The following is a 21,221-nucleotide window of genomic DNA, read 5'->3' on the forward strand; positions in this document are numbered from 1 at the left end:
CACTGAGTCACTATCCACGAAAGCAATCCTGTTTAAAGAACCGCAAACCTCTACTTAAAGGTGCACCATGAGCGGGGTAAGACTTAATTACGCGTTTTAATTGATTATTACGCACGGAGTATGCGCACTGGTTGGAAGCGTCGTTATCGAGTATTATTGATCCCCGTGATTGTCGACTCGTTGCTCTTAGCTGTCATGCGATGTCACTTTAAATGATGTTTTACTCACATTTGTAACATTAAATGAGGCGCACTATTCGCGTGCGCGCACTTTAGGGTGACGGCAAGGTTTACGCGCTGGTCTTTGCTGCTGCTTTTTACCAATGCACGTAATACTGAGCCCAGATTCAACAGTGACACGAAAAAAAAAGTGATAAAATTGGTTTTATCTGGAGCAGTTTTGGATGGGTCGACTATTTTCAAGTTATGTTTGTTGCGATGTGTAGAACTGGGTGAATGTGTACCAAATGAAATGACAATGTTTCAAATAATTGATGCAATAATCTTTTTTTTTTTTAAATTGCCTTTCTGTTTGAATTCCTGGACATATGAAATTAAGGTGACTTAAACTGATGCCGCTTGCTGTCTGGTTTTTTATTTTTTTATTAAAATGATAATTACTTTGAAATCCAATGACACGAGATGGAAAAAGACGTCCGTCCAACAGATACCAAGTTGTCACTGTTGAAATAGAACCACTTATTTAATTGTTTTACTCAACAACACCATTCAGCAGGTGAATGGACATTTACTTTATTCAATGTTTTAGCAGGTAAGTCAATTGAGAACACATTGACGTCCTGGAGGCAAAGTGTGTGAAATGTCTTGCCCAAGGATGCTGTTGTGCTGTTGCTGTGCATTCTACTGTAGTGGTGCGTGAAAATATTGGGTGTGAATGGTTTCAAGAGATATGTATCTTATTGCACAAACATCATTATGGAATATTTTTTTTTAATGGGAGCTTTTGTTCAGACAGGGAATTGGCTTGTTTGTGTCTGCGTAAACAAATATTTGCGGTTTTACTGTATGATGCGCATTCACAATATTAAAGATGGAGTAACTTGAATGACTTATAATGACTATATGTCATTAGCTGTTCAGGCTAATGGGTTTCATTCAATACAAGAGCGCTAGCAAATAAACTAGTGCAAAGACAATAATACTCAGTTTTGATTGACACTGTTCGAAAGATACTAATTTAAAGATTAGAAATGATAAATCATTGCTTAGTCAATTAATTGATCATTGAAAATCAGACAGTGATGTACAGTTAAAGCAGTGACTCCGTAAAATTGTGTGTTGGAGCAATTGAGGCAAAATGGTGGGCACTGTGTGTATGGCTGCATAAAGCCAACGGAGTTGACATTGATTTCATCTCATCTAATTTGCTGTCCAAAGAAGTGCAGCATAACGGCAGCCGAGGGAAGTTGAGCTGCATCTATTCTCCGGACATCAATAATCTGTGCAATAGAACACCAACATTGAAATGTGAATTCCGAACATTCAGAGTGATACTTTATTGATTGAGAAAATACACATCGCTTTTAGAAACACCTCAGTATTGCAGTTCTAAACTGCAGTATACCACAAAAAGCACAACATATGGTATTTCACTTTCGAGTTTCTGCCAGATAACTTGAAATCTCTAATTCCATTGAGAACAGTTTAATAAGCAGATCAATTCACATTTGAACACATATCTGAAATTGAAAGCCTGACATATCTGAGCCTGAACTGAGTCTAGTGCAAAGTGGCTGCCCTGCAATTGGCTGGTAACCAGTTCAGTGCTTTTTACCCAAAGTCAATTGGAATAGGCTCCAGTACGCCTGCGACCCTCGTGAGTGTACTCAGAAATTGCGATACACAACTTAAAACTGGTTTCATCTGATCTAAAGTCTAATCTGCTTTCTGTCGGCATTGTCAGGTATGCTCGGAATGTGTACCAGACAACGCCATGGCAAAATTCCTAGCAAGATGTTGCACGGTCTGCTAAGTTCCCAAACACAACAAACCAGACTTGCCCCGGCACGAAAATAAAAATGCACCAGTTTTTACGACCAAGCGCATGTGCGTGTACTTGTCTATGAAAACAGGACCAAGTATGTTACACAATTGCAAAAAAACAAACTTTGCTTTTGTTACGTTATCCCCAATTACAATTTTAAAGCACGATGCCTGCGAGCTACTGCAGAAAAGCGGCAGCGCTTTTGATGGACGGAATAGAATGAAGTGAAACAACCAAAAAGTTTTAGCATCCAATTTGCAGTCTTAATTCTTTTAGTATGTGTTGCATTTTGTAACCTTTTTGTGCAATTAAAAAAAAAAGAAGTTCAGGTCAAGGCAAAAGTAGGTTAATGGTGCACTGATAGCAACCTTCAGAACAAAGCCAGGTTTAGTTTGGGAGCACAACCCCAGTGGAATGTATGATTGTCATCAGCGCAAATGTCAAATGTAGACAACAGCGCACTTCTGCCGCAAGCTGTTTGTAACAAATTGTTTGTTGGGCGGCTTAATAAAAGATGCATACTGGGTGTACACACACACAACAGGGAGCTGTTTGAATAATTGAATCCCTTTCACCGGCAGCAAAATCGCAAACCTTTGATTTGCCGTTAATATGCAAAGTAAAGAGACTCTGCCATTTCCTGTTGATTAATAAAGGTGTTACATCGAAGTGGATATTGTGTGAATGCAAGCGGGATGAGGTGAGAATGAGATGATTGTATTCGTCTCAGCGGTGAAGAGCAGAGTGATGCTGGATGAATGTCTGAAATATGTTTTAGTCTCCAAACATGACCAGAAGAAAATAGAAAGTAAGTTGGAGATGAATGAGTCATAAAACTCACCAATAACAACATTAGGTACATTCTATTCTACCATCAATTTTCCTCATGTCCTCAATAGGGACAAGGTGAACTGGAGCCTATCTGAGAGCACTTTTATTTTGGAATGGCAAAAATAATTGACAAAAGTCGTCCTAAACAATAATTTGATTTAATTTCCCATCTTACATCCTCACCTTCCCCTCTCAGGACCATCCTCAGCTATAAACCTTACACCTCTCCCCTCCATCCTAAATTATTAAGATATTCCCTAGTCATATTTGTATTTACTGAATGAAATCAGTCATATTCTCAAATAATCATCAAATGCCATCTATCCATTTTCAACACAGCTCATCCTGCTCAGGACCTTCGCAGTGCCGTATGGCAATCTATACCCTGAACCGGTCGCCAGCTAGTTACCCTAACCACACGTTTATTACCCACAATTCAGCAATTATATAATACTGTACACCGTACAAGTACACGAATAAATTAGATGGGATAATTGAGCCATGGGCTCAACTTGCCCTTTTGCTCAACGTATCCTCTACTGTCTCCTCAGCTCAGAGCTGCATTCAGTATTTTGCCCCATCCATCCAACTAAATAAGGGAATCAAATTAATAGGAACAGCACTCAATAGGATGCAGTGTCGTTACCATGACACGTTAATTGACATCTTGTCAAGTGAATACCCCTCTGACAATGTGCATCTTAATAACTTCAATGGTGGATATCAAACGAATTTGCTGTTGTGCCTAAAAAGTGTCCAGGAGTGTAGTTGCACAATATCCCCAAGGTGCATTCTATCTTTACTTTTTAATTATACTCCACTTCCCTCCGCCCCCTAGCCCCCCAGTGTAGTCAACAACTTCAAAAAAGATTAAAAATCCAGAAGAACAAGTCCCTAAAGCTTCTGTCAGCGTGTGTATGTCAAAGCGAAATGAACGAGCTGACAACAGAAAAAATGTCAGTTGCTCCAGATAGTGGAAAATGGCTGACTGGGATGTTTTAATCCCTTTTTCCCCCCTCTGCACCGACAAGAGGTTAAGCTACTGACACTGTTACTAGACATCATAATAACACTGTTGTACCCATCAAGGACGTTGACTAAAATTATTTGAAATAACGTTATACAAAATAACATTGAATTGATCAAGCTTGCAATTAAAGAGCCTTTAATTTCCTATTCTTTATAGATGTAATAATCAGTATGCATTAGAGACAATCATAAAAATAACAATAATATAATCTTTTAGTTTTTTTGTGAAGACAGAATTGTGTAGACAGCACAGGTATTGAATGGCAACAGCATACATAAGGAAGCGTCTGACGAGTGTGCCGGTGCCGGATACGTATGTGTTTGGAACAGTGGTTCTTAACCTCGTTGGAGGTACTGAACCCCACCAGTATCTTATGCGCATTCACCGAAGCTCTCTTGAGTGAAAAAATCAAATTCAAGACATCAATGTTTATTCCTGGTGCACACAGAATGAACCGTGCATGAACATCACCTTGTTCAAAGAACAAAACCAACACAATGCATGAACTCAAAACAAATCAAATCAGTGTGACTTCTGCTGTTGCCTTTGCGAGACCAGTACATATATGCGTCGTCACGAATTTACACGATAAATCAGGTGTGTTCGGACCTTCGCAGTGCCGAATCCCTGAGACCGATTCACCGAACCCCTAGGGTTAAGAACCACTGATTTGGAAAGAGAGCAAATATGATACATTGGGAGGATTGTAATGGGACGATTGCAAATTTGCATACACTTTGTCTGGACTGACTGGAGACTTTTTAATGATGATTTTGAGCTTTCTGACTTTTGAATCAGCCTTGTGTTTTGTTTTGTTCTGGCCCCTAATTCAACATACAGACAGGAGCCATAAATTTGACAGAAAAAGCTATTTAATTTAGTTTAAGCAGCGGCTGAGACTTCTCTAAGTAATTGGACTGAAATCTTTTAGACGGGACGTAAAGAGGGTGTCATTACATTGATAGTCGGTACAAATGAGGTAAACAGCACGTCCGTATAGGATACAAATAAAAAGTACCACTTTCAGTTTCCGTTTTATTGACCACAACGCACTAATAACGCAACACAGACGAAACAATGCCAGTGAGTTTGGTTCATTCTCCAACAGAGCGTGAGTCCTTCCATTGTTTTCCTCTCCTGTTTGGTCCTCACTCTGGGTTCAAGCACTTGCTCTCCATTCCATTAAAAAAGTGACATTAGTGGCTTTCACCATCAGCACCATGAAGCGTTTAATCTACCAAAATGTATCTGAGGATGGAAATCTGCACAAGATAAGTCTGCCCTCGTCTCTGCCGACTGGCAAAGCCCCAAGAGAAACTGGTGTGTCACTATGTTCAGATGCTAAGCAGCTTTAGAACGTGTTCTGCAGGATTAGCGGACTTTTGTGGATTGTGTCATTCTGTTGTGTCGTGGCCTCCCACGTTGATGGTTGCGTTTTCATTTGCTATTGAACACGCAGATGGATTCATTCCGGAGAGACTAGTTGAATTTGTAAAACCACTAAAATTGTATTGTGTTTATTCCCCTTTAGTTTGCATTCATGGTGTCCAATGAATGAATCAAAAGTGCAGACTCCATTTTATTTGAGCTAGCCATACTTGCTTAGCATATTTGGTGGTCTGGAGATTAATACTATTTTGGTGAGTTTCATTGAGTGCTCACATGCACTTCAACAACACGACATGATGTGATTTTGCAGTGTTCAAAGTATTTGAAATTTCTAATAGTCTCAAGAACATTTTGTAAAGCTTGGGTCCCCCACTTTCCATGATCAAACAATCTGTATTAACTCATCAGTGTTTATCATCATTGATTCCCATCGGGCTGAGCTTAATTGCCAATCACGCCATCAGCCAACACAGCAAAGAAGATATGAATAACAATGACAAATTAACCTGCAGATTTGAGCATCACTGACATTGCTGCTATTACACACTGGTGTGTTTTTACACTGCAGCTTAGTCTGATCACTATTATGGAGCCATATATTCACAAGCTGTGCACACGCTAGGGGTTGGGGGGGGAGGGGTGTGCCACATGATGTTACTGGGCGGCTTGGTCTGCATGTTGCACAGGCAATCCACAATGTATAGTGAATCAATAAAAGAAATAGGCATCTCTATTAAGCCTGTTACTCAGGTGAAGTGCTTTGGGAGTGCTTCCCCTGCAGTGGGTGATAAATGAAGCTATATTATAGGGAAGCAGCATGCATGATGCGAACATATAAATTGATTCGAATAGATGAATTGGCGTTATGACTATAGAATGCAGTTAAACATTTACATGTCTAGTATTCCTAACTCTTCTTTGCTTACTGTACAGACGGCACTGAATGTAAATCACACATTCGGGCGAGTTCAGCGACAGAGCGGTCTGCGCACGTTTCAGTCATGTACCTTACAAGTCGAGGAGGCTGCAAGCGTCTGAATTAGTTAAGCGACATTCCTGCTGCATGCTGCAAATTTACCCAGCACAAAATCATTACAGCATCACACCCCAGAGATTGGAGGCTGAAAATAGCACTTCAGAGACTGCGGGGGACTGCAGGGCAAGCTAATAAGTAGGAAAGTTGCAGAAACAGGTTTGAGCCTAAGAGGGTTTGAACGTGAGAACAAGTGGAAAGATGTCAGCGGATGCATTTGCATACCTTCACTCATCACTAACCCTGCCTCCCCCAGTAAATCTGAAGATTATAATTTTGTGCAACCTTTCTCTTCTTAAGTCTCATAGTGAATTTGGTTACATAAGAGTAACTAATGCACAGATGCTGACACAGAAAAATAGATATCGTAGTGTAAGCTGGAGAAAGATTTGTTTGGAGGGTTTTTGCAGCCATACGTATAAAGAGGGTTATTCTCGGACCACTCTGAGCGTGGCTGCTACTGCGATGTTTTCATAATTGTTTTGGTAAATGGGCATCATTGATTTTAATGTGATGCTTTTGAGTGCACACAATGAAATAACTGTTTGCATATTAATTAGAAAAAATAAATCCTGCTCTGAGCTCATCGTCAGAATTGAGAAAGTTCACACCAGCTTGCACAGACAGAAATCCAAGTGATTGGGTGGTTGAGAAGGAGCAGGGTAAGACAAAGAGGGTAATCAAACCCAACTCAGTAAAACAGGGCTAGCCAAGGTTATTTGGATGTCAAAGTCATTTGTTTTATAGCAAAAGAAATGTTTCAATCGTCACAACGTTTATCTTTGTAGACAAGAACCATAGAACTTTAGCTATTTGGCTTATATTTTAGCTCACACATAATTTAACACGACATTTTACCACTGGCAAAATTCTTATGTTGACGTAAAAAAAGGTTTGTCACTCTTTGGCCATTAATGGACACGAAAGCTCTCATCTGCTCAGACCAAGATTGACCTCTACATGACTTGCCAGTTGCAGCTCTTTTAGCTTTTGAAGAAATGGTTTTGTGACACACTTTCAATAAGTGTCGAGGAGACGACGTGAACATGAATGATTACGGTCTAATACTGCTTTTTTTAAGCTTTTGCGTTTGGGAGGCTGCCAAGTTGCACTGTTGAAATGAAGTCCATTTAATTTGTTTCCATATCCATCCATCTACTTTGGGCAAATACACATTATTTATGACAAATTCCTATTTCAGTAGCATCTCACTATCCCGAGAAGCTTTTCCGTGGGGTTCTGCAGCTTTTGGGAACATCTCTGGTGTGGAAGGACGGGCAGAGGACAGCTTCATCATCATCACTGCTCATAATTAGTCTCTTAATTTGAACACCTTACTCCTTGCAGTTCATTCCTGGGCTCTCCTGCCGCTTGGCCCACAAAAGCAGACGGGAGCGTTATCTGGGTCGCGCTGATGTCACGTGGACCTACGCACAGCTGATGTCCGCCTGGAACTAGATGGCAGCACATAGCAGACTAACTGCCAACAGGCGAGCCTTTCAAAAGGGTCAACATCGCTGATCCAGATGGAGTAGCTGAAGCCAAAACATCTATCATTGCTTGATGCCAACTTTGCTTATGAATCAAATATTGCAGATTAACCAACTAAGAAGCTTTCACAGCCTATTGATTCTTTAATGCTCTCATCTTCTTATAAACGGGAAGTGAGTACATGAGAATTTTGTGTGGACATGGTCGCAACGTCAATGTTTTTGGCAGAACTGCAAGAAAATGTAGTTTTTGTTCCCCACCCAGCATTTCTAATGGTCTCTGTATCACAATTTCAACATGAAATCCATATGATGGCATCATCAGTGCGTCCACCTCAAGTTGTTGCCATGCAACACTGAGCCGTAATTCAGCAATGGCCATAATAGTGTTTATGTGCCTTGGGAGGAGAGGAAATAAAAAGAGGCAAAGATAATTGCTCCTATTTGCGGTTGTTGAAAAGGGGGCCACCTTGGGGAGCCAGAGCCGGAGGTGAGAAGTGTCATTAACATTTCTTTTCGCCAGCGAGGATGACAACTGTAGATCTCCCCTGGATGAGTCAAATATCATGAGATTTAAGTTGCCAATGAGGGTGGAGGTTGCCTGGTACAAGGGCTGAGTCAGTAATATTAATTTGATAACATTGTTTCACAGGGCAGCAGTTTTAGAGATTAGACACATTGTAAAAAATATTTTGTTAACTTCCACTTTATGATTTTCCTCTTCCAACTTTACTTCTCCCAAAAGGTTGACCTATTCCTTTAATCACTACAAACAAGCACGTGTATAGGTTTTCCACAGATTGGTTTTATTGTTCCTTAAATAAAAACCGAGTGAAGGACCTCATGATTAAAAGTGTGTCAGTGAGAATCACAGTAACTGGTTTCTGTAAATTGACTGGCTGATTGAACCTGAAGCCATCCTGATTCCTGATTGTGCACAACTTCATCTCTCCTTCGCCTTCTGCGTTGTTAGGTACCACCATCACCACAATCGCAAATAGAGGAAAGTAATCCCCAGACGTGAGCAAAGCTTGCACTAATGAAAGAAACACCATAAAATGTAATCTCGTCAATTTCAAGGCTCATTAAGTTGTGTAACAGACGGGGAGTTTGAAAAAAAAATTTGACGAGTCAAAGTAATGTATTTTCTCTGCTTCTCCCTCTTTCTTCTTCTCTGTGGGAATTGCTGTGAATTAAAAAATAGTTTCCAGCTAGTATTCAAAGGGAAAAAAAAAAGCTTTTATTGAACAGGCCCAGTTTGTAAGGCTCAGTTCAGGCACTTTGATCAGTCTCTATGGTTGCATGACAGTCGGCCTGCCTTGCTTTCTTCAGGCGGGTTTATATACAATGAATTTTCACATCTTAAGTGATTTTTGAAACGTGAGAGCCCTCACACATTTTCAGGAAAATAAATGCTCCATGTGTTCTTACTGCTCTAATTGTGTGACACAGCCCATTTGCCTGCCGGCTATTGTAAATTTCCTTCCCCAAGCAAACTAGATGCCTGTCAATGTACCGAGATTGACCAGTGCCTTTGAAACTACTGGAAAATATTAAGAAGAAGAAAGTGTCACCTTTCAATTGTACAATCTGTGACTCAGCTCAACTTGGTGGTGACTACTCAGATAAAAGTTTGATGAAGATTGAAGAACAGGTTCAGCACTTAGTAAGACTGGATAATGGCCTGGATAATGACTCAGTGTCATCTTTCCGAGACATCCGACAATCGGGCCTTTGTCCACTTTGATCAGAAGCGTCAAAACAATGCTTAAATTTGGCCTGATGTACCTTGCTTTCTAAATAATTTAGCCATAACGCTCCTCAGCCTGAATCACTTAGGAATGGCTAGCTGGTCCACACACAACTTCTTATTTTACAGTGCATCATTAAAAGAATATATATACAGTTCAGCTAAAATTAGATCATAGTTGAATTCAATTCATTCCTCTGTACCATTCCCAACATCACTTGTTGCAGTCGAATGTCTTTAACAGAATAAAGATGGGGTACATTCATACCTACATGTCTTCCACTTGCTTGCAACACTAAAATAATAAGAACTCCTCTACACTACTTTCTCTTCTTGAATTTAACAAATAGAGGAGGATGTAAAAAAATTGCGCCGTGGACTTATTGATCCAGCACTGATTTAGCACTGTTTCACGATACCCTGTGGCCTTCGTGGCAGTATGCTTTATGTAACAGCCAATGCGGCTCACGCAGATAAATGTGAGTTGAAGCTTTTACACACGGAGTGCTTGTAGTGAAGGGGTGCTTGCAGACTCACTCCCACTGTGGTGAAGATGAGCAGGCTGCTTCTGAGTAGATGAAGAAGCAGCCGCAGAATGAAGGGAGTTTTAACATAGTGCCTTTTGGTGCACCCACCACACTCTGGACGTCACCTTTTTGAGCCGGGTGAGCGACACATCATAGTGAACGATGCGATTTGTCACTGTCATGGAAACAAGACATTTTGAAGCACACCGAGGTGGACTTACTATATGTTGCTATGAAACCAAGGACTTTTTTTTTTTTTTACATTCATAGTCCGTTTTAAAATGTTGCCTTTAGACATCAGCACAATGAATTCAAAATAAAATAATCAAGATATGACTGAAGTGAAGACTTTCGTTGTGGTGATTTTTCAAAAATAAAAACGTTATTGAGGAAAAGAATGTTCTATGTATTTTTGGGTTTGGCTTCATCCGCTCCTATTGTTTACACACAATATATACATTCAGTTGGACTAATGATGCTTGATCTGTGGATTTGTATGTATCTTCTTTTTGACGTGCATTCGAGTGAAAGTGCACTGAAAATGTGACGTCTTATGTGCTTCAGTGCACTTAACAAATCAAACAAACAAACATACAAACAAACATAAAGGTCATCTGCGGATGACAGCTTCTATCTTCTAAGAATGGGAAAGATAAAATATAATCACATATTCTCTGATGTAGAGCATGCATGCAGTATGGCATATGTAGAGTGCATATATAATTTCAAATTCTGCTTGACTCGTCTGTGTGTGTTTGTGCCCTTTTATTTGCTTTATTTGTGTGGTTTCATATTTCAACCTTAATTGAGAGCCCAGAGGCACAACTCCTCAAGAAGGCGGTGCTGTATGCTACAGTTGAATGAAACAGTGCGTGTTTGTGTGTGTGTGTGTGTGTGTGTGTGTACATGCGTGTATTACCTCAATGCACTTCCTGTCCCTCAATGGCCGTTCATGATAAACGAGAGGTTCAAGTTGAATCTCACTGCTCTCCATCACCCTCATCAGTGTAATTACAGTTTTTTCCTCCACTAGATTGGTTTTGAATCCACACACTTATTTGTTCCTCTCACAGATTGTGTGTGTGTGTGTGTGTGTGTGTGTGTGTGTGTGTGTGTGTGTGTGTGTGTGTGTGTGTGTGTGTGTGTGTGTGTGTGTGTGTGTGTGTGTGTGCATTCGTCTGACAGGTGAGCTGATTTGTTGGCCAGTGTGTGTATGTGTGTGTTTAGAGCATTTCCCCAATCGGTAATCTTGCTCGTCAAGTTGCTGTTATGGCAATTTACACTTGGCTCAGTCCCAGAGGTAGTGAGGCAGAACGTTTCCTTCTCCCTGCTACCTTGGGAAGTGTGATAGGTCCTCTGCGCCTTAGTGCATGGAACATGTATACCGTAAACTAAATGAGTCACGGCTTGTTCAGACGATAGTTGCAATATGTTAACCCTGCTGCAATCTGCTCATGTTTTATGAAATACAAATATGCAAAAGAAACGTTTTTGTTAAAGTCCTCAAGTGATCTGGACCAATACTGTCAGTAACGTTTATGTATGTCAATTGGTTCCACCCAATTTCATTTGGTTTTGCGTCTGGTGCATCTGTTTAAATGAAATTAATATTTATGTCCAGAGTTCCCAGGTTCTTGCTCTTTTTCCCTGTATTTCTGTCAATAATAGACAGATAGATGGATGGATGGCTCGCTGGATGGATGAGTAGATGGCTGGCTGGCTGGCTGGCTGGCTGGCTGGATGGATGGATGGATGAATGGACAGATGGACGGATGGTCGGATGGATGGATGGATGGACGGATGAATAGACGGATGGATGATGGATGGACGGACAGATGAACAGACGGATGGACAGATGGAGGAATGGATGGAAGGATAGAATGTTGGGAAGCGGGACCCATGTCATCCCTTGAGGCTGTGTCCTCTCGAGCCCCGTTCAGCAGGTGCTTGCCGTTGAGCCCTGCCTCCAGGCCTGACTCCGGAGCAAGGGACTGGCAATCAGTATCCGAGCGAGGGAAAACATTTCCCGTAGATTTATTCATCATATGGAATTTTGAGTCGTGCATTATCCCGTCCTTCACCTAGACCTATTTGCCTTGGGTGACCCTTCGAGGAGACTAGAGACTGCAACAATTTAGCTCCTGGGATTATTATGATACACAAACGTCTCCACCACGGTAATGAAGAAGAGACTAATATCATTGATACAATCATCATGAACTGATGGACTCAATCATAAATGACACATGCATTTTATTTCCTCTTGTGATGGTAAGATGTTAAGAATGATTAATGTCACCAACAAGAAAACGAAAAATCAAATCAATTTAAAACGGGCATTGATGTGCATTCACAAAAAGAGGACGCTTCCAAGCTTATTCCCTTCTCTTCCTCCCCCTGCCATCAAAGTACAGCTCACGCTATTTGAAATGCATTGAAAGTGTTGAATAAATAATGTCGAGAGACAAGCTGAGAAAAGACGACAAATACCTTTTCGATTCCTCCGCTATTAAAGCCTTGACATGAACAAATAGGAAACCTTCGAACCAACCAGGTAATTACAATGACCTGGTTGCAGTGAGAGCTTCTGAGGCACCAAAGGCTCAAGCACACATTGCGCTCCAATGGAATCATTTCCTGTCTCTATTTGGTTATTCTTCACATCCCCTAGTGTGCTCCTTGTATCGAACCTCAGGAATATTACTTTTTGTTATTTTCAAACCAATGATGAAGAAGTATTCAATGCATTCAGCTGCTTTCCTATTTTAATTAGAAGAAAATAATAAATATATTTACTTTTTTTGCAGCAAAAGAATCATAAATAAATACTTCCAAACTGGAATGTTTTTTTTCTGATTGAAGGGCATTTGAAGCAATGGGAAAATCATTTTTGTCTTAAACATAAGAAGTTTTTGACTGAAGAATTAGAACACCCACTGTGCTTGCTTCTTGCCGCTTCACCCTTCCTTTGCTGTTTTGTTTTCTCTCCAGATGAAGAGTTTTTAGTTATCAATTTCCCATTGCCAATAGTTTTATGAGCTAGTCTTAAGGGGATAGGGGCAGTATTGATCCCACCAAGCCTGTTCAGTTGAAACCTGCCGGCCAAACTGCTATAAATGGTCCACATTGGTGATGAGAAGAGAGATAATTTAATTGGGTGAAACCTTGATTTGATTTCACCCATCATCCATTCATTGATAAATGACACCATCAGCTGTATTGTTGGTTGAGTTGTAGTGAATTCTACATGACAATTGCAATTCTGTTGAAAAATGCATTGGTTGCAGGGTAAATTTATTTGTGAGATGTGGTTGCGAAGATAGATGGTCTATCAAAGCATTTGTAAACGCATGCTCAGGGACATCACTTGAGAGAAATGGATAACTGATGCTGAATTATTTAACAAGTAGCAGATGCGAAGGAGAAGCAAACAGAGCAGAATGTGATGCAATCACGTATATATTGTACTATGGAGTGCTTGGTCTGCAAAACAAGTGTCATCATTTTTGTTTATTTTCTGGTAAAACAATACAGATCAGTTGGAAATGTGCAGTTTAGACAATAAATTAACTTCACATAATCTATGCATCTACATGTTTCCTGAAGATAACATTGAGTTGTATTGACACAATCGTCATGGAAAATTTTTAAGTGCTTCTAAAGATACAAAAGATACAAATTTCAATAAAACTTTGTAAAATGGTAGATGGGTGGTCCCGAAACTATGGGCCAAGGAAGAATCTCTTAAACATTGTTGAGAATCTGGAAAAGGACATCAATGGAAATGTCCATCCCCAGAGTCAAGCGCGCATGACCTGAGTTTTTTTCCGTTCTTCACAAATGTTTATAAATGACTGCTGCTTGAATGTGAACAGCTTTATTACGGCTCTGAGGGGAAAACAATAGTGTTTACTAAATGATTCCTCTTTCTCTCCGCAGAGGCAAGGATCTGGGCCGACAGCTGGCAACAACAAAACCTCCGGAGGACAAGGTAAGCTGCAGTCTCATTCCTGAGGTCAAAACCCAAGGCGTACACAGCAAACTCTCAGCAGCATCTAATAATGAAGGGCATCACGAGGCACACTTTATGTTGTCACTTTGTGTACACCGTAAATGCAGGTTAAAGAGGTTCACTGCAACCTCGATTCTTGATTGATTTTAGACTGCTATTATTTTTTAAATTAAAGTGCAGGATGGCAGATTCAGCGTCTGAGGAAATCCTGATTATTATCATCTTAAAAATATGTTTATTATCTCATGAGGGAAGCCACTTCCATTAGATTGCAAAAAGGTTTACTGCGTTCCCTCCCACAATGGTGCACAAGGGCACAAGTTTTTCTAAATATTTCTCTAAATCAAAGCAATAACTGGCAGATTACTAGAAGACGGCGAGGGAACGTCAGCCAATGATTAAATGAGGCGAGCGGATAGAGTGGAAAGAAGGATAAGTCCACCGGAATTGGTAGGACATGATGGCTCATGTATTCAGGATGAGCTTTTAAAGGCATACGTCCAATGATTGACAGTAACAAAGGCTGAAGGACAGCTGCCATCACACACACACACACACACACACACACACACACACACACACACACACACACACACACACACACACACACACACACACACACACACTCACGCAAGCACACACACACGTTATGGCACCAGAGGCCTTGCCATCAGATCTGATTACAAATTGACCACAGCAGAGTGTCACATCAATGTCAACATGGCAGCAACATACAGTACACAAATTTGAAAAAGAGCTCATCTGTCACTTCCTGGTAATACGTTGTCCCCTGAAGTTCAGGTGGTGGGAGCGAGAGCAGGGGAGCTGGGCCATCCATCAGCAGGCTACTGTGAGCGCTGTTATTTATTTAAAAGGACACATTGTTCAGCAAAAGAAATTCTGCATCGATTAGAATTTTCAGCCAATGTTGGCCTCTCTCATTTTACTCTGAAGTAACCTTTGTTGGTATATGTTGCCGTGCTTTGCAGTTTTCTCATCAATCATTTTGAGCTATAATGGTTGGACTCACTTGGGTAGAATAATGCAAACATCAGGAAACAAAGACGAGATGACCCTCAGCTCTAAATCCTCTGATGAGCGTTTGCACGATTAGATCGAGATTTACCCTATTTGCTCAAGACTGGGGGAGCAAAGAAAATAAATAATGACTTCACCAACATGTTAATCTCTCTGTCAATACACAAAAGCAGAAGCAAAATAACACCAAGACATCGACTGCTATTATCTTTTGTAATTTAGCGTGCTGCAAATTACAGCAGTGATTTAGAATGTGCCGCTTACCCATTTGTACAATAAGAAAGATAATCACTCTATGCAAAGAAGAGAAAACAATCTGTGCGGCCGTGCATAAAAAAGTCATTTGGGTGGATATAATGCATATGTTTTCTGTATTTTCTATACTTTTCTATACATGGTTCCGATATGGTTGCTAAAGCCAGGACACACTCTGCACTGGCAGGGCACATATTAACAAATGTTTTTGACTCCCATTTACACCTTTCGACAATCGGATATCTTTTGCTATATGGGACAAAACGTTTGTCCCCTAAGCAAACACACTCAAGCACTGGGAGAACATGCAAACACAGACGTGCCAACTGTGGCCACACCAATTCCAGACAGAAACTCTGAAAATTGAAAAGCAGCTTAGAGCTTCATGTTAATGTTCTTTGCATTCAGTGAAAGAAGAAAGAAGAAAAGCAAAGGCGTTTTGTATCCAGTATAAGTTTACTGTTTTAAGAGTGGGAGGATGAGGAAAGGTATTAATGACTGCGGTTGTGGCTCCAACTAACTCAAGCAGAGTTTATCTTTCCAGACAACCTCTCTCACAAGCTCAAGGACAGTAGCACATATAAATGTATTCATACTTATTTTAACAAGAAATACTAAAGTGAGAGGACACAATCACAGCGCATGACCCCCAGTCCCACAGCAGGGTTGTTTGCCTCATTACAGAAGTATTGGGAATCACCAGGATGGCAAAGATTACTTTGCAAAAGTGAATATTGATCCAATGCCTGAAGAAACACTATTTCAATCCAACTGATTTTATCTCTGAGGATGTTTGGTGAGGTTGAGATATACATGCACACAACACAACGTATTTGAAACAATTTGTTCAAATAAGGACATTTCATTTTATGGTTAATGATGCTTCCTGGATCATATTTCTCCATTTCACTGCTGTCACTGACATTTTTCTTCTCATCGTCCCATAAAATCTCGATTAACCTTCATTTACATCTTTTTTTAAGATCATTTTTCAACATTGTCTCAACATCCATAAAGGTTGACAAGAGTAACAGGCCTATTTTAAGCAAGTACGAAGAAGAAAGAACAGAGTGAACACATTAACATTGTCAGAAAACTAAATTCCTTAATTACAGTAAGTATTTGTACTTTGCACTATTTGTACTTTCCACTGACACCATTGTAATTTGGTATACAGCACAAATCTGCTCCCAAGAGTAATAGCTCCTCCTCCACGGTTCTGAATAGACCCAGGAATGTTTGGACTTAGCTCACCTTTAGAGATCAAAGTTATCCTTTTTTTTTTTTTTTATAAATAGATTGCAGTGGGCTCTCAGCGATGATGACCCAATTCCTGCATCCTTTTTTAATTAGCTTTACTGTACTCGGTTGTTGCTATGCTGAATACATCAAGGGTATGGAGGCATTCACTGCTCTTTTGAGTCTTTGAACACACCACATTCAGTCCATAGGTTGTGCATTCACCCGGAAAGCCAACTAAAAGTTGACACACTGTGAGCAACCAAGCCTGCAGTAGTAATCAATACAATGTGTGTGTGTGTATGTGTATATTGATTCCTGCAGGTGTCTCTCACACATACTGGCACTTCAAGGGTTTTGGAGGGCGTATGTTTTCTCATGCTGACTTTCAACTAGACACACAAAAACTGGCTAGCTACATTGGGTATACCAACATAATTGTGCATGCACTCAAAGAGCTTTACATAGATTAAAACCAAGCTCTACTCTTTCTCTCTAACTGTCTTACAGTCTTTTTACCCTTTAATTAACGACACACAATGCAAATGGACGTTGCATGGATGTTGTGGGTGTTAAAAACCTTTCAACAATGTTTATTTGAACACAAACAGTGCAGCAATACTTTCAGACAGACAATTCAATAATAATCATGGGTTGCTTTATGAGAGATGACTCATATTTGTGCAGCTTAATCTTTTTTGTGTTCCACCATGAAATTCACATGTATTATATCGGCATTAATTGCCCCCTGGTGGCTAAGGGCTGAACACCAGAAGGAACAGCACAGTATCTGTCGAGTTAAAGGATGAAAAATATATGAAAATGTTTAATTATTTACATTTTATTTAACTATGTCATTTTTCTATGATGTCACACATTACATTCCTGAAGATTGTTATTTTGATTAAAAACACATTCAATTTGGTTGTAGGTGTTTTAGCATTTTCATTCATTTGAATGGGAAAAGAGTTGACATACGAGTGACATGGGTTACAACTGTGGTCAGAAAACGAAATAACTTGAAAGTCAATGTAGCACTATTTTTAAATTCTTTCTTAAAAATAAAGTTTCCAAAAAAAAAAAGAGTTTGAAGAACATCTCATTAAAGATTGTCCAGGAGCTACCCCTGTACAGTACACTTGATCGCCCAATATACTGTCCTACTATAAGAACTGTGTTTAAATGGGAAGCCTGCATTTTGCATTTGGCTCAACATTATAGGAACTATGAATAAATCCCATAAAGCAACCCCTTAAGCTGAAAATAAATGCCCTCTCACTATCTAAAACCTTGCATTATATTACTTGAAGATACATTTTGACTTTCCAAATCTGTCTCACTCGTGTCAAGGTCTGTAAGGCTTTCTTTTATGCGTCTTGCCCCCCCCCCCTCACTACCACCTACCCATGGCTCAACTGCTTTTAAAGCAGTGAAATCAATAAGGAGTCCCACATTTCACACCTCTCCAGAGACACTTTTAAAAGACATTCTGAAAGACAGCCAAGCGAGCATGGCCTTACCATGTCACTTGTGAACCCATTTCATCTACACAACTCGACAGAAAATTTGACACCAAACTGGCAAGTCATGTCTAAAGTAAATTCTCAAAGCCAAACATCTCCCGGTGCATAGATTCCGGCGGTTATCATCGACGCCATGAATAAACTAATATAGCCCCCTTCATAGAAAAGTGGGGAGGAATCCAAATAGCCCTCTGACAGCCAGCCGATTTACACGCTCATTAGGTGAAGACAGGGACACTGATGGTGCTGCCAGAGGTAATAGCGTGATCGTCTGTGCTGGGGGCAGAGACGCACATCCTTCGAGTGAGCGCCATCTATCATTGTCACTGAGTGAGACAGAGTGAGAACTTACCTCAGTTGAGCCTTCGTCAAAATGATATAGAGCAAGCAGTAACGCAACAAAAAGTTTCTACCTAAACCTATCAAAGACTTACTATCTAAATTGATGTGACTGAGATTTCATCTTTTGTTTTGCTTTTTCATGTACGTGTTTTTTGAACACGGAAAAGTGCCATTGGTGACAAAGAGGCATGTGATGGTAACCATAGAAACAAAAATGAACACCTAAGAAAAAGGCGGCCCAATGTTTGATAGGGCCTACTGTGATTGGATAATGGGTGAAAAGAGGTGTGGTTAGAATTATTAGGCAAATTTACAGGTTTCATGTAACTGGCGAAGAGGACTATCGATGCTGACTTGAAAATGAGTCCAAATCTTTGTGAAGAAATGGTCACGGTTAAAAAAAAAAGGCAGGAAATTCAGATTTTGGGATGAGTGGCTACACATGATCAGTACAGGTATGTCTTGTGTTGTCACACCGAAGGGCATGGCTCACTAGTCAATGCTTTCATCTGGGACTCCAAACAACCATCATTGGAAGAGTGGAAAATCCAATAGCAATTATGTCACATTAGAATCTTGTCCTGACACGGGGATTAGTGACTCGCCCTTGAGAAGCAAGAAAAAAGGAGTTGTGACCAGCCACGAGGGATCAGGGGGGATTAGCTACATTGTCAATGCACAAGCAGGTTTGTTATACCACCCTCTGTGGATTTCACTGGCTTCTGCTATTTGTTACTTCCTAATTAGTCAGTCAGGATCTTGTTACGCACATGCAGCACGATCATTGTGGAGCAAATATGCTATATCGAGGGTCATTTTCCTTGGTTCTGCTTCACGGAGCTACAAACTGACAGATGTTTAAACCTCAGCGGAATTCACAGTGTAAATGTTAGTGTGCCGTGACCTTTAAAGCCCCATAGAGCCCAGTTACTTACACTGACATATGCGCTCTGCTCAACCAATAATGGGAATTGATGACATTTAATTGGCGCCGAGGTAATTGCGGATTACGGTCCTCGTTATCATTCATCTGTGTGGATGCCACACCAGTCTGTGGTGGGTGTCAAAAGTTGACACTTTCCACAAAGGTTTTTTTCATCAATATCTGCAAACATTTTGACATTATCTATTTATAAATTCAAACAGATGGACTGGCCCTACATGTGAGCATGATGCTTCGGAATTCTATTCTTCAGACACAATACACACTTTAACATCCAGCTAAACTTTAATGAATTCAAAAATCCATTTGCTTTTATGCATTATTAAAGCCAGTTTTAAATCCCATACAATGAGTATTATATAATACAGTAAAATATAATACCGAAATATATTTTGTGTAGATGCATGTGTATGTGATACAGATCATGTGTTATTCATTTTTATACTATGTCTATGAATAGAAAATAAGACTAAAATTGTTTTTCTGTTGGATTGAATTATTTAGCGGTTTTGGGGGTGATTACAGTTATGGCGTCTTGATCAGTTTTCAGAAGATTAATTGCTTTTCATTAATCTTTGCTAAATCCTTTGACCTGAGAAACAAAGTCCATTGTGATGAGTGGGTGATGTCCAAGTGCAAAGGAATTTTGTGTGGATTGTTGTGTGTTAATTTCAATGGAAGGAACAGAGTTCATATATGTCACTTCAGATACTGTAGTTCATTAAAAATACATTTACGTCAACATTTTCATCACACTTGAAGAAATCTTTAATAAGAAATTAATGATCACATACATTAACGTGAAATGAGTTGAAAGCTAGGCTGCATGACAGTACTGTTAAATGATTCATATTGTGACTCACTCAGATGCATTATTGCATTCTGTAGTCCATTTTCACCTATGTATTCACAATTCAAATATTATTATAAGTTATAATAATATAACTTAGTGTTCAAAATGTAGAGTATGACACAACTTATTTATTTATAATACATCAGAATACATTTCAAAAGTGTGTGTGTGTGTGTGTGTGTGTATGTAAGTGTATATACATGCATGTATATGCATTTACCTATATATGTGCGCACTATAATATAGCGTGTCTATATAGTGACTATATAGATATTAGATAATCCATTCTCATTGATGGATCACTGAATCATCATTCTGCGAGACGTGACATCCCTTTCCAAATATACATACGTATATCAATCCTTTTGTTTTCCCCTCCAGACGCATCCAAGGCGGACGTCCCGGAAGACTTCGACATCGACATGGAAAACCCAGAGACTGAGAAGGCGGCCGTAGCCATCCAGTCTCAGTTCAGGAAGTTCCAGAAGAAGAAACGTGACGACAAGTCCTAGTTGGCGGTCACTGTGACCACACGGTGACATTTGCATGTGTCATACCTGTTTGAACTCCACTAGTTGGAATGGAGTTTTGGGGAAGGAAAAGGAATGCAATAGCCTGTTAAACATATGTCTGTGAAAGAAAAAAAAAACACATTCTATTATTACAGTCATATTTATTAATAATCAACTGCTGTATTTGGAAGAAAATTTGAGAAACAGTTTTTTTTCTTGTCGTATTTGTCTCTTAGATCATGAAGTAGTATTTGTGATGGGATATGTTTTTGTTCTGCTCCCAGCCTCAATAATTCCCAAATGAATCTATATTGTGTTTGTCGATGGAGCAAAAGGTGTGTTAAAGTGATGATGGTTTTAGTAAAATTAGCCTGCATCCCATTCTAGCAGATGATTTCACTATACCCGCATGTACACACTGAATGAATAAAGACTGTTTGGTGAACAAGG

At 39.8% G+C, this 21,221-nt stretch overlaps 1 protein-coding gene across 1 annotated transcript; it reads left to right on the top strand.

Moving 5' to 3' along the window:
• Positions 1-21,221, top strand: pcp4b (Purkinje cell protein 4b). Its single transcript, XM_085916510.1, has 3 exons — positions 1-76; positions 13,994-14,045; positions 20,641-21,221. Exons 1-3 carry the CDS (start codon positions 68-70, stop codon positions 20,769-20,771), a joined length of 192 nt encoding a protein of 63 aa, XP_085772636.1. The 5' UTR covers positions 1-67; the 3' UTR covers positions 20,772-21,221.

This window comes from Syngnathus leptorhynchus, chromosome 7, assembly GCF_054491065.1.
Source record: "Syngnathus leptorhynchus isolate UIUO chromosome 7, UIUO_Slep, whole genome shotgun sequence".
NCBI classification, from domain to species: Eukaryota; Metazoa; Chordata; class Actinopteri; order Syngnathiformes; family Syngnathidae; genus Syngnathus; species Syngnathus leptorhynchus.